At 50.0% G+C, this 13,165-nt stretch overlaps 1 protein-coding gene across 2 annotated transcripts in view; it reads left to right on the forward strand.

Moving 5' to 3' along the window:
* The window catches only part of DYNC2H1 (dynein cytoplasmic 2 heavy chain 1), a 537,791-nt gene that overhangs the window by 128,114 nt on the left and 396,512 nt on the right, over positions 1-13,165 (forward strand). For both annotated transcript variants that reach the window (XM_073558365.1, XM_073558366.1), the window contains exons 41-43: positions 11,326-11,481; positions 11,666-11,925; positions 11,998-12,244. In XM_073558365.1, the coding sequence (XP_073414466.1) occupies positions 11,326-11,481; positions 11,666-11,925; positions 11,998-12,244 (663 nt within the window). The remainder of the gene's footprint in view (positions 1-11,325; positions 11,482-11,665; positions 11,926-11,997; positions 12,245-13,165) is intronic.

Genomic DNA, 13,165 nt, shown 5'->3' on the forward strand with positions numbered 1-13,165 from the left:
ATTTGTCTTCAAAAAAGTCCCTCACCAATCTACCTTTTCAGGGAGCGCGTCTCTTTGGATCACAGCTAGACCAGATTATTAAGGACGCTACTGGAGGCACAAGCTCCCTTCTTCCTCAGTCCAAGCCTCGTAGTCCTCTTCCAAGGCATCAGTTTCGGCCCTTTCGGTCTTTCCGCTGCTTCGCTACGGCAGAAACCTTTTCTAACCAACAGAGGCCGCAAGCACGCCAGGATAGGAAGAAAGTCTCCTTTAGACCCACTCCCTCCTGGCGATCTCACTCCTCCCAGGGCAGATCCTCCAGGTCCAGAACTGGACAGTCCACATCAGCATGACTATGATCAAAATCCTGAGCCGCCTTCCCTACTAGGCGGTCGACTCCTTTTCAGAGACGTCTGGCTTGCATCAGTAGAAGACGCTTGGGTCAGGGAAGTTGTATCCTCAGGATACAAGATAGTTTGTTTCTCATCCCCGGGATCGTTTTTTCGAGTCCCGACCTCCAAAAGATCCTACCTTAGTTCCGGGTTTCTTTGCATCCATCGCCTCCCTCCTCAGTTCCAGGGTGATCGTGCCCGTTCCCGAGTCAGAACGCTTCACAGGGTTTTATTCAAGCCTGTTTGTAGTACCGAAAAAAGGGGGTGCGGTTTGGTCCATCCTGGACCTCAAATTACTGAACAGGAGGGTCCGCCTACGACATTTCAGGATGGAGTCTTTTCGTTCAGTAATCGCTTCCATGGAAGCGCAGGAATTCATGTGCTCAATAGACATTCAAGATGCCTATCTGCATGTTCCCATCTTTTCCGGACATCAGAAATTCCTGCGTTTCACGATTCATCAGGACCACTTCCAGTTTGTCGCCCTGCCGTTCGGTCTCTCCACCGCACCCAGAGTTTTTGCAAAGATCATGGCAGCGTTGATGGCATTGTTGAGGATCAGAGGTCTTGTCCTCTTTCCGTACCTCAACGACATTCTAATCAAAGCTCCGTCTTTTCACCAGACTCGCCAAAGTCTTACCATCGTTCTCGACACCCTGTCCAATTTCGGGTGGCTCGTCAACAGAAAGACGTCCTGCCTTGTTCCGACACAACGTCTTGTGTTTCTAGGCCTATTGTTCGACACCCGTCGTTCGAGGGTTTTTCTTCCACAGGAGAAGATAATCTCTCTGCGGCGAGATGTACGATCACTGCAGAGCACACGCCTTCCATCTCTACGGTCAGCCATGAAAGTCTTGGGAAAGATGATGGCGACGGCCAAAGCGGTTCCCTTTGCCCAATTTCACTCAAGACCACTTCAACAGGCCACCCTGTCACGGTGGAACAGGTCTGTTCTTTCCCTGGATCGGCCAATTCGCCTTTCGCCACTAGTCAAACAGTCCCTCAATTGGTGGCTGATGACACCTCTCATCTTTCTGGGCTGGTCATTCCTTCTGATTCACTGGCAGATTGTGACAATGGATGCCAGTCTTCTCGGCTGGGGTGCAGTGTTTCGCAATCACACTGTTCAGGGTCGGTGGTCGACTCAAGAAACAACTCTGTCTATCAACGTCCTCGAGATTTGGGCGATTTATCTGACTCTCATTCACTGGGAAAGGCTTCTCAAGGGTCAGCCAATCCGAATTCAGACGGACAATGCCATAGCGGTGGCATACGTCAACCACCAAGGGGGAACATGGAGTCCCTCAGCACTAGCGGAAGTGTCCAGGATTCTTCACTGGGCAGAGGTAACAGTCTCAGCGATATCCGCGGTGCACATTCCCGGCGTGGACAACTGGGCTGCCGATTTCCTCAGCCGCGAGGGTCTCGCGGCAGGGAGAGTGGTCCTTACATTCGGACGTCTTTCATCAGCTTTGCCGCCGTTGGGGGACTCCGGACATAGATCTACTGGCGTCTCGCCTGAACAGGAAAGTTCCACAGTTCGTATCCAGGGCCCGAGATCCTCTCGCAGTGGGTGCCGATGCTCTGACCTTTCCCTGGTCTCAGTTCAAGCTCCCCTACCTGTTTCATCCCCTTCCTCTTCTTCCTAAGCTGTTGAACAAAATCAAGGCGGAAGGGGTTCCAGTCGTCCTCATCGCTCCGGATTGGCCCAGAAGATCTTGGTTCGCGGACATCGTCAACCTGCTCGCTGACGCCCCCTGGAAGCTTCCAGACAGGGCAGATCTGCTGTCTCAAGGTCCGATGTGCCACCCCAATTCTCGGCCGCTCAATTTAACGGCGTGGCTATTGAAACCGAAGTTCTGAAACAATCAGGTTTTTCGGATCGAGTTATTCATACCATGATCCGGGCAAGAAAGCCATCATCTTCCAAGATTTATTATCGTACATGGAAGGCCTATTTCACTTGGTGCGAGGCCAATGACATTCCGCCCATATCCTTTTCACTCCCTTCTGTCTTGGCATTTCTCCAGACAGGCCTTGATGCGGGCCTTGCCCTCAGCTCTTTAAAGGGTCAAGTCTCGGCACTTTCCATTCTGTTCCAGAAGACGTTGGCCTCCCGTCCGCAAGTCAAGACCTTTCTTCAGGGAGTGGCTCATGCGGCACCTCCGTACCGCGCGCCTGTGAATCCATGAGATCTTAATCTGGTTCTCGAGGTTCTACAAGGTCCACCCTTCGAACCTCTCAGGGAAGTTTCCCTATCCCTTCTCTCCTGGAAAGTAGCCTTCCTGGTGGCCATCACCTCCATCCGGCGCGTGTCGGAATTGGCGGCCCTTTCTTGTCGCTCCCCTTTCTTGGTGCTCCACCAGGATAAGGTGGTCTTGCGGCCTCCGCCCTCTTTTCTTCCTAAGGTGGTGTCCACTTTTCACCTGAATGAGGATATTGTTCAATCCAACTCATCCCCTTGAGCGCTCCTTGAACAAGCTAGACCTGGTCAGGGCGATGAAGCCCTGACCAGGTCTAGCTAGGACGTCTCCCTTGCGGAAGACATACTCTCTCTTCGTCATTCCAGACGGTGCGTGGAAAGGTCAGCCGGCCTCCAAGGCTACTATTGCTCGCTGGATCAGATCGGCAATTTTGGAAGCCTACCGGGTCAAGCATCAAGTGGCCCCTCCTGGAATTAGAGCTCACTCTACCCGGGCAGTGGGTGCCTCCTGGGCGGTGCACCACAGAGCTTTCTTCTCTGCAGCTTTGCAAAGCTGCAACCTGGTCATCTGTTCACACGTTTGTGAAATTTTACAGGGTCCACACCTATGCTTCGGCGGATGCCAGCCTAGGAAGAAGGATCCTGCAGGCAGCGGTGGTGGGTCCGCTGGCCTGATGGAAGTTTGCTTTCCCTCCCCAGGGACTGCTTTGGGACGTCCCATGGTCTCTGTGTCCCCCAATGAAGTGATAGAGAAAACAGGATTTTTGGGTTGCTTACCGTAAAATCTGTTTCTCGGAGCCTTCATTGGGGGACACAGCACCCTCCCATGTTCTGCAACTCCTGTTATTATGTTGTTTGTTAGTTACAGTTGAGTTTTCTATTCTGTTTCAATATATTTTGTTGCTTCTCCTACTGCTTTCTCACTAACTGTAGAAACTACTGCCCGTTGGTGGGGTGTATACTGCGGAGGAGCTAACTTTTTTTTATGCATAGTGTCAGCAGCATACACCCATGGTCTCTGTGTCCCCCAATGTAGGCTCCGAGAAACAGATTTTACGGTAAGCAACACAAAAATCCTGTTTTTTTTTTTTTTCATTTTTTTTTTCTTCTGTTTTATAAGGTGTTAGAGCATCATAGGGGAAAAAAATGGCATAAAAATGTGCCATACCCACAGCTGGGTGCATTTGGGAAAAAAAAACTCCCTATGTAATACTTTTTATATTTCACTACAAACTTGTACATCTTCTGCCTTTTTTGAGTAGCCCCATCATAAGCACGAAACACAGAAAAACAAACGTATAAAAATACTCTGTTGTAAAAAGGTAACAGTAAACAGCAAGTACTAGTAAACAGATGAGAACAAAACAGGGTATTTTGTTGATACATTTTTTGCAAAAAATGTATGCTAAGCCGCTCCACCATCTCAGAGCAGTCCTATCTAATGTATTTAAAAACCTGATCATGTGAACAGTACCTATATGAGCAGGATTCAGAAAGGCGCTGCCCGATGTGGACAGGCTGTGCAAGACGGCTTTTTATGTGCATGTCTCACAAGAGAGGGGCAGGGATCTCCCAAAACTTGCATAAGCAAGAAACTAATAGATTAAAAACGCATGAGACGTGCACCAAAGTGAACAAGTCGGTTGGACAGTGTTCACACCACCCAAGGACTGAAACACAGAAAAAACACAGTATGACAAATGTGCAAAAATACTCTGTTGTAAAAAATATATATAACAGTACACAGCAAGTGCTAGTAAAAAGATGATAACAAAAACAGGGTATTTGGTTGTTAAGTTTTTTTGCAAAAAATGTATACTAAGCCGCTCTACCAAACGTCAAGGTATACCCATCAACCTAACCGATGTATTTAAAAACCTGATCATGCGTATAGTACCTGTATGAGCAGGATTCAGGCAGGTAAGGTCCGATGTGGACACGCTATGGAAGAATGGAAGACGGCTTTCTTTATCGCCTTATTGGGGGACACAGAATACCATGGGGTGTATGCTGCTGCTGCTAGGAGGCTGACACTATGCAAAACAAGAAAATTAGCTCCTCCCCGGCAGTATACACCCACCGACAGGCACTAGGCACCTCAGTTTGTGCTTAGTGTCTGTAGGAGGCGGACCGGGATCTTCCCAGATCCGCAATTAACCCTTCTTTCCTTAGGTGTTCTAGTGGAACTTTTTAATTCTCTTGTCTTTTGTTTTGCAGATTCAAGTCGGGAAACAGGGTGAAAGTTCACTCTGCTTTCCCATATCAGGCGGCTGAGCGAGCAGTGTGGTGATCCCACTTCGCAACTCTCAGTGCGCTGGCAGGACTTTTTCCCATATCACCTCCGGGTGCTATGGGATGTGGACAGGTGGCTGGTCCTTGCCAAAATCCCCCTCCTCACCCCTCTCTCGGGACAGGGCTGAGAGGAAGACGGCGATCGCAAGATTTTCCTCGCCATCAAGAGGTAAATGCCGTCTTCTGCAGAATGCGGGTAAAGAGGACAGCGGCCAGCGACTTGCCACTACCCTTGTGAGAGGTCCCTGTGGTCATCCTCTTCAGGGACGTCAGGTAGGTGCCTGTGCGATCCCTCCAGCCCGCAGCATTCCCAAGAGGCACATTGGTGGGGAACTGGACATCACCAGGCTGTTTGAATTTCCTGCCCCTCTCCCTGCCTGACGGGCGCCGCTCTCACCAGCCGCGCGCCTCTCCACTCATATTAAAGGGCTGAATACAGGGTTTTTCTCTCCCCGTTTTCACAGCTGGCCATGGTTTTCCACAGCTCTCCTGCGCGCCCAGTACCTCCATTACAGGGACTGTCTCTTCTCCTTCCTGGGCAATTTAATCACGGGGCTGCTGCGCCTGTTTTTACTTTCACTTTCAGTTCAGCTCCCACTCTCAGGGCGCCTCCTCCTCCTGAGCGCGCTGTCCTCGCGCCTTTTTTAGCCCATCACAGGGCTCCTTGTTCCCTTCCTTCATACCAGCTCCAATTGCGGCTCAGCCGCTAAGCTCCGCCCACCGCTCACCTCATCAGGCATTTCCTGTTTCTTCGGTCCTGCCTTTCTGCGCTGCTTGGGGGACACTTCAGCGTTTCTGCTGCTCGCCGGAACTAGGTAGGCTCTGCTCTATGCAGAGATATTAGCCCTCCTCCGCAGTTCCTTCCCCAGTTCCCGCGGCCATTCAGCGCAGTTTTCCTTATGCCCAACCCTGCAGGGGAGCTCTGTTTCAGGCCCACCGCTACTCATTACGCCTGTGCGCGCTGTAAAAGGAAGTGGGCTTCGGGGCAGCCATCCCCTCTCTGCCCGTCCTGCAGTCCTTCAGCTATGTCGGCCTCTCAGGAGCACACAGATTCCCGTGATGGGGGCACTTCCCCTCTCCCAGAATGGGCCGTAGCTATGTCTCAGTCGGTATCCGATCTGACCAAAGTCTCTCAGTCCCTGGTCCAGGTCCTAGAACGTTTGCCTCAGCTATCTTCAGCCACCGCTGCTCCGACCGCCTCTCAGGGTGAGTCGTCCGCTCCTGACCGCGACCTTCAGAGGGACAGGCCGAATAGGATGTCCAGGAAGCGTCTCCTATCGGGCTCGTCTTCCAGTTCGCTAGGCCCGTCTGCTTCACCCAGGTGTCCGTCTCCTTCAGTGGACGACCTTAGGTCAGACGACGATCCACAATCAGGATCTAGTTCAGAAGCAGATGACATGTCTAAAACACGAAATATGGTCGATAGTCTTCTTTCAGCTATTTTCCAAACCCTGGAGATTAAGCAGGACAAGCCCCTTCCTCAGGAATGTTCTGTTCCTTTTAAACGTTCAAGACCTCCATCTAAAACTTTGAGGCCTCCGGTGCATCCCTCTGCCCTATTTTCGCCTCCTCCTGGGTAGCTAAAGTCATTTCGGCTTGGGCAAAAATTCTTCGCAGGGGCATCTTAGCGGCAGCTCCCCAGGACGAGCTGGCAGATCTAGCAGATCAAATTAATCACGCGGGTAAATACCTTTTAGCCGCCTCCTTAGATGCGGCCGGTTGCGTAGCTAGGGCTAACAGCAATATAGTAGCTGTACGCCGAGTTCTTTGGTTAAAGTCATGGAATGTGGATACCACCTCGAAAAAGTCGCTCACCAATCTGCCCTTCCATGGTTCTAGGCTCTTTGGGGCCAAGCTGGATCAAATAATTTCCGATGCCACTGGGGGTAAAAGTACTTCTCTCCCCCAGTCTCGACCAAGACGCATTTTTAATAGAAAGGGTTTTCGGCCCTTTAGGCCTTTTCGTCCGTTCTCGTCCACAGAGAGATCTGTCCAGCAAGAGCGTCTTTCTGCATCTAGGGAGCGAGAGCAGAGGAAACCTTCTTACAAGCCTGCTCCCCGCTGGAGATCTAGAGGACAATACTCCAGGTCCTCAGGTGCCCGTTCCGGTAGGTTTGCCTCCAAGTGACGGGGCACCCCCACCTGGAAGTTTTTCCAGGGTGGGAGGCAGGCTTTCCTTTTTCGTGGACGCTTGGCTGTCGGTTGTCGACGACGCTTGGGTCAGGGAAATCATCGCATCCGGTTACAAGATCTAATTTTCTTCCCTGCCAGACAGGCGTTTTTTTCCTGTCTCGTCCTCCAAGACAACGGTCCCACATTCCAGGATTCTTTCAGGCCGTCTCCTCCCTTCTTTCCGCCGGAGTGATTGTTCCCGTTCCCTCAGACGAACGGTTTTCAGGGTTCTACTCAAATCTCTTCGTAGTCCCGAAGAAAGACGGCTCCCTGCGGCCAATCCTGGACCTCAAATTGCTCAATCACCACGTGAAGATTCTTCACTTCAAAATGGAGTCTCTTCGATCGGTGATAGCCTCAATGGAGCCCGGAGAATTTATCTGTTCTGTGGACATACGGGATGCCTATCTTCACATCCCTGTTTGCTTGCAGCATCAGAAATATCTCAGGTTTGCGATTCAGGAAGATCATTACCAGTTCACGGCTCTCCCTTTCGGCCTAGCCTCCGCTCCCCGTGTTTTCACGAAAGTGATGGCGACGGTCATGGCCATCCTTCGATCCAGAGGGATTCTCATCATTCCTTATCTGGACGATCTCTTAATCAAGGGCTCATCCCGTCAAGACTGTCTCCTAAGTCTTCAGATAACCCTGGATACTCTCGACCGTCTCGGATGGTTAGTCAACAAAGAAAAGTCCGTTCTCAGCCCCACTCAGCATCTGACCTTTTTAGGCATGGAGTTCGACACGAACCTGGCCCGGGTGTTTCTTCCGAGGGAAAAATTTGCGGCTCTGTTCAAAGGGATTCGAGCCCTCAAACGGCCAACGCCCATTCCCCTTCGATTCTGCATGAAAGTTCTGGGGAAGATGGTAGCTTCCTTGGAAGCAGTGCCCTTTGCACAGTTTCACCTTCGTCCTCTTCAGCTGTCCCTCCTTTCAGCCTGGGACAAGACGACGAGGTCCTTAGACCGGCCAATTCTTCTCCCTCTCAAAGTGAGGCAATCCCTCACTTGGTGGACGATGTCTACATCAGTCCTCCAAGGGAGGTCCTTCCTCCCGCTTCGGTGGCAAGTCATCACCACCGACGCCAGCCTCCTGGGTTGGGGAGCGGTTTTTCATCAGAGGACGGCTCAAGGACACTGGAACCCTCAGGAAGCTCTTCTTCCTATCAATCTGCTCGAGATCAGAGCAATCTTTCTGGCCCTTCTTCGCTGGCAACCCCTTCTCGTCGGCAAGCCGATCCGCATTCAGTCGGACAACGCCACGGCTGTGGCGTACATAAACCATCAGGGCGGCACGCGCAGCCACCAAGTCATGTCAGAAGTGGCCAGGATTCTGCGCTGGGCGGAACGTTACGTCCCAGCAATCTCCGCCGTTCACATTCCAGGGGTGGAAAACTGGGCAGCCGACTTTCTGAGTCGTCAAGGCTTAGCGTCAGGCGAATGGTCTCTCCATCCCTCAGTCTTCGATCAGATATGCAAGCGCTGGGGTTCTCCGGACGTCGACCTCATGGCATCTCGGATGAACCACAAAGTTCCGCGCTTCGTAGCCAGGTCCAGGGACCCTCTAGCCGTCGCTTGCGACACCCTAGTAATTCCGTGGTCCCAGTTCCAACTCCCTTATCTTTTTCCACCTCTTGCCTTGATTCCAAGAGTGGTCAAGAAGATAAAATCGGAAGGCGTTCCAGTAATTCTTGTGGCTCCAGACTGGCCGAGACGGCCTTGGTATGCGGAACTGGTGAACATGCTCGCGGACGTTCCCTGGAGACTTCCAGTCCGTCCGGATCTTCTCTCGCAAGGCCCCCTTTACCACGAGAATTCTCGGTCTCTGAATTTAACGGCATGGCCGTTGAGGCCGCAATCCTAAGAGAATCAGGTTTTTCCAGCCAGGTGATTCAGACGATGATCAAAGCCAGGAAGCCAGCCTCTTCCCGCATTTACCACAGGTGTTGGAAGGCTTTTTTCCGTTGGTGCGAAGATAAAAAAGTTTTTCCAATGGCCTTTTCCATTCCGTCCATACTGGGTTTTCTCCAGTCTGGCTTAGATTCGGGTCTGTCTCTCAGTACCCTGAAGGGCCAGGTTTCTGCCTTGTCTATCCTCTTTCAAAGAGAGCTCGCTTCCTTACCGCAGGTTAAGACGTTCCTCCAAGGAGTCGCTCATGTGGCTCCTCCTCATCATTCACCAATAGAACCGTGGGATCTCAATCTCGTTCTTGGCTCTCTCCAAAAGGCGCCGTTTGAGCCCATCCAGGACATTCCTTTGTCACTTCTGGCATGGAAGGTGACCTTTTTGATCGCCATAACATCCATCAGAAGAGTTTCTGAGTTAGCGGCTTTGTCATGCCGTTCTCCTTATCTGGTGCTCCATCAGGATAAAGTCGTCCTCAGGCCCGTTCCTTCCTTCCTGCCAAAGGTGGTTTCCTCCTTTCACATCAACGAGGATATCGTTCTTCCATCGTTTTGTCCGGCTCCTTCTCACCCTCTTGAGAGGGCACTCCACAAATTGGATGTTGTTAGAGCCTTGCGTGTCTACCTCGCTAGGACCACTTCACTTCGTCAATCCGATTCATTGCTGGTCATCTCTGAAGGTCACAGGAAAGGGCTTCCGGCATCCAAATCCACGATCGCTCGCTGGATTCGTTCTACCATTCAGGAAGGATACCGACTTCAGGAAAAACGGCCCCCTCCGGGAGTGAGAGCTCACTCCACCCGGGCTGTGGCAGCTTCGTGGGCCGTTCGACACCAGGCTTCGGCTCTGCAACTTTGCAGGGCCGCGACCTGGTCGTCCTTGCACACATTTGCGAGGTTCTACAGGGTTCATACCCAGGCCTCGTCTGATGCAGTTGTTGGTAGGAAGGTTCTGCAGGCGGCGGTGGCGCACCGGCCGACCTAAGCCTTTCCTGTTCTTTCGTTCCTTATTGCTGTTCCCGCCCTTGGGACTGCTTTGGAACGTCCCATGGTATTCTGTGTCCCCCAATAAGGCGATAAAGAAAGATGGATTTTTGGTTCTTACCGTAAAATCTCTTTCTTGGAGCCTTCATTGGGGGACACAGCACCCTCCCTGTTTAAATTGTACCGGGTTGGGTCTTTGAGTCCCCTGTTGGGTTGGTACATATGTTTAGAGAGTTTCCGTTGCTTCTCCTACTGCTTTCTCACCAACTGAGGTGCCTAGTGCCTGTCGGTGGGTGTATACTGCCGGGGAGGAGCTGATTTTCTTGTTTTGCATAGTGTCAGCCTCCTAGCAGCAGCAGCATACACCCCATGGTATTCTGTGTCCCCCAATGAAGGCTCCAAGAAAGAGATTTTACGGTAAGAACCAAAAATCCATCTTTTGTGCACACGGCCCACATGGCATGGGTATACCTTGACGTTTGGTAGAGTGGCTTAGTCATCAGGTCGAGAAATCAGAGTGCACTATCCCGCTCTGTTGCCCTTTCTTTGGGAACAAAAAAACGTTAATAAAAACTAAAAATAAAATATAATAAAAAATATATTTTTGGCAGAACCTTGTCCGGTACTCCAGACTCCTGTCTGCCTCCGTGTGACACTAAACTGAATTGCTCGGTTGTCAGTAGGCGGTGTCGCCCGATGGTGAGGAGCCGACTTTTTTTTCTTAGTTGTAATTCTTATTGCCAGCTTACACCCACGATCTCCTGCGTCCCCCAATGGAGCCACCAATAAAGCTGTTTATCAGCCTATTGAAATAATGCACCCGAACCAAACACTTGTATTTGGGGGGCTTATCGAACAAAACGCAACTCTTATATGTGTGGTCTGCTCATATATAGAAAAGGATTAGGAAGGAAGTAGCGTTATTCTGAAATCCTTAATTTTATTTTCTAATTTAATTATTTTTCTGGACGAATTTTGTTATAAATTGCTCAAAATGAGCAATGTTCACCAGCTACATGCTGCTACAAATTATTCAAGAAGAGTTCTGACAATTTCGTACATAATGTGGCGCCACCTGGTGTTCACAGTGTATAGCAGTGTTCACGTCCACCCAATGAGCTGAGTGTTGGTGGTCGCACGCGCTCAGTCACTAGTGATCCTCGGAGCGCCGCAGAGCAGCCAATAGAAGGTGTTTTCTGCCTGCTGGCGGTGTACATGAGAAAAAACATTCTACGGGGAAAGTAAGAAGGGACAGTCTATTCATAGATGGATAAAGATATATATTTTTTGCTGTAGATTTTGTGCCATTAACTGATAACGAGCCCTTAGGACACATTTTGTTATGAGAATGACTTCTGGAATACCCCTTTAACTCCTCCATTGATGTCCTCTCTACTTAGAATGACTTTGTAGTGGAGACCAGTCTAATTGGGACCGTTATGAATGGACTCTGCCATCTTCACGGTGTCAAAGATCGAAGTCAATTCATTATCAGTCTGATCCGGGGCCTCGGAGGAAACCTCAACATGAAGTCCAGAAACGATTTTGCCAAAGAGGTAACGAACAGATCGTTAGACTGGGGGTAGATGAGAAATGGGCTACAATGGCGGCACGGAGGCGAGGAGGATAGAGGAGGCTGATGTTCGGAAGGGAACTGGCGGACTGTTCTTTATTTTACCCTTTTTTATATCTTTAAAGTGTCCCAGAATACCGCTCATTGTGTGTTGATGCTTTCTATAGGTTTTCGGTTGGGCTCGGGAATCGCCCCCTGATCCCCGGAAACCATTGGATACCTATTACAACGATAAAACCCGTCGCCTCATGTCATACAACTTTGAGAAACCGGAAAACTTAACCATTGAAGACTTCAGAAATCCCCAGGCTCTCCCAGTGATCAGAACTCCCGACATTCAGAGAGGATTGGACTACTTCAGACCGTGGCTGGGCACCGACACTAAGCAGCCCTTCATACTGGTGGGACCCGAGGGGTGTGGAAAGGGGTAAGACGGGCTGCGATGTCGGGTTGTGCGCGCGCGGCAGTGATGCGTTCTAATCGATGGCTGTGTTTTCAGGATGTTACTTCGCTACGCGTTTTCTCAGCTGCGATCTACTCACATCGCCACAGTGCACTGCAGCGCGCAGACGACGTCCCGCCACGTGCTGCAGAAGCTGACGCAGACCTGCCTGGTGATCAGCACCAATACAGGCCGAGTGTACAGGCCGAAGGACTGCGAGAGGCTGGTCCTGTACTTGAAAGATATCAACCTCCCCAAGCCGGATAAATGGGGCACCAACACGCTGGTCGCTTTTCTACAGCAGGTGAGATATGTTCGCTCTGCGTAACATGCCTGAGGGCGTAGTCAACATGGATTTCTGTCTGTGCGCTGTCCACATGGCACATAGACGTTAATGAACGATTCACACTATTCATAGGGGTAATTAAAATCCTATATGTAATATGTATAATAATATTAACAAATACCTCCTATTGGAAATGTAGTATAGTTCTTCTGATTTGCTATGTCGCCCATGTGCAGGGCATTGCAGTAGCGTAGGTATCCATGGCTACGGCCACCAGCTAACTAACTGTTACTATATGAATGGTCATAATGGATACCTAAGCTACTGTAATGCCCTGCACATGGGGTAACTGTCAGAGCGAATCAGAAGAACAATACTACATTTCTAATTGGAGGTATTTGCTAATATTATTATTATTACACCTACTACATATTGGGATAGGATCTTGTATATGAGAATACCCCTTTAATTATCCAGCCAATTAAACTCTGAGTGTGTGCTGTTATCATCATAAACCATTTAGTGTATTAGGCCCGTGTCTTATGTAAACCATCCATTTTTACCGATTCCATTATTTCCTTACGTTCACAAAAACAGACCCTTCCGGTCTCGTTACCTCCCAATTTCCACAAGTGTATATCATTGAAAATTCTATTCTTCGGGCATAACTCACTAAAAAGGTGACACATTGTTTTTGGAGACAAGGACATTTTTTTTTTTTTTTTTTTTTTACTTGAGTGCAAATTTTGGGCACTAAAAATGAAATTTTGCAATTAGCTTTCATGAAAAATTGTGCCCCATTTGGGTTTTACAGGCTCTTTATTCACCTGCACATTGCTGACTGCTGTATGAGTCTACTGAGCCACAGTCAGTCAGCTCATTCCGATAGGAGTTTTATCTGACTCTTTCAAAACTCCCGTGCGCTGATTCAGGGCCACA

The sequence above is a fragment of the Dendrobates tinctorius genome, unplaced genomic scaffold, assembly GCF_039654945.1.
Source record: "Dendrobates tinctorius isolate UK_male_01 unplaced genomic scaffold, ASM3965494v1 ptg000256l, whole genome shotgun sequence".
NCBI classification, from domain to species: Eukaryota; Metazoa; Chordata; class Amphibia; order Anura; family Dendrobatidae; genus Dendrobates; species Dendrobates tinctorius.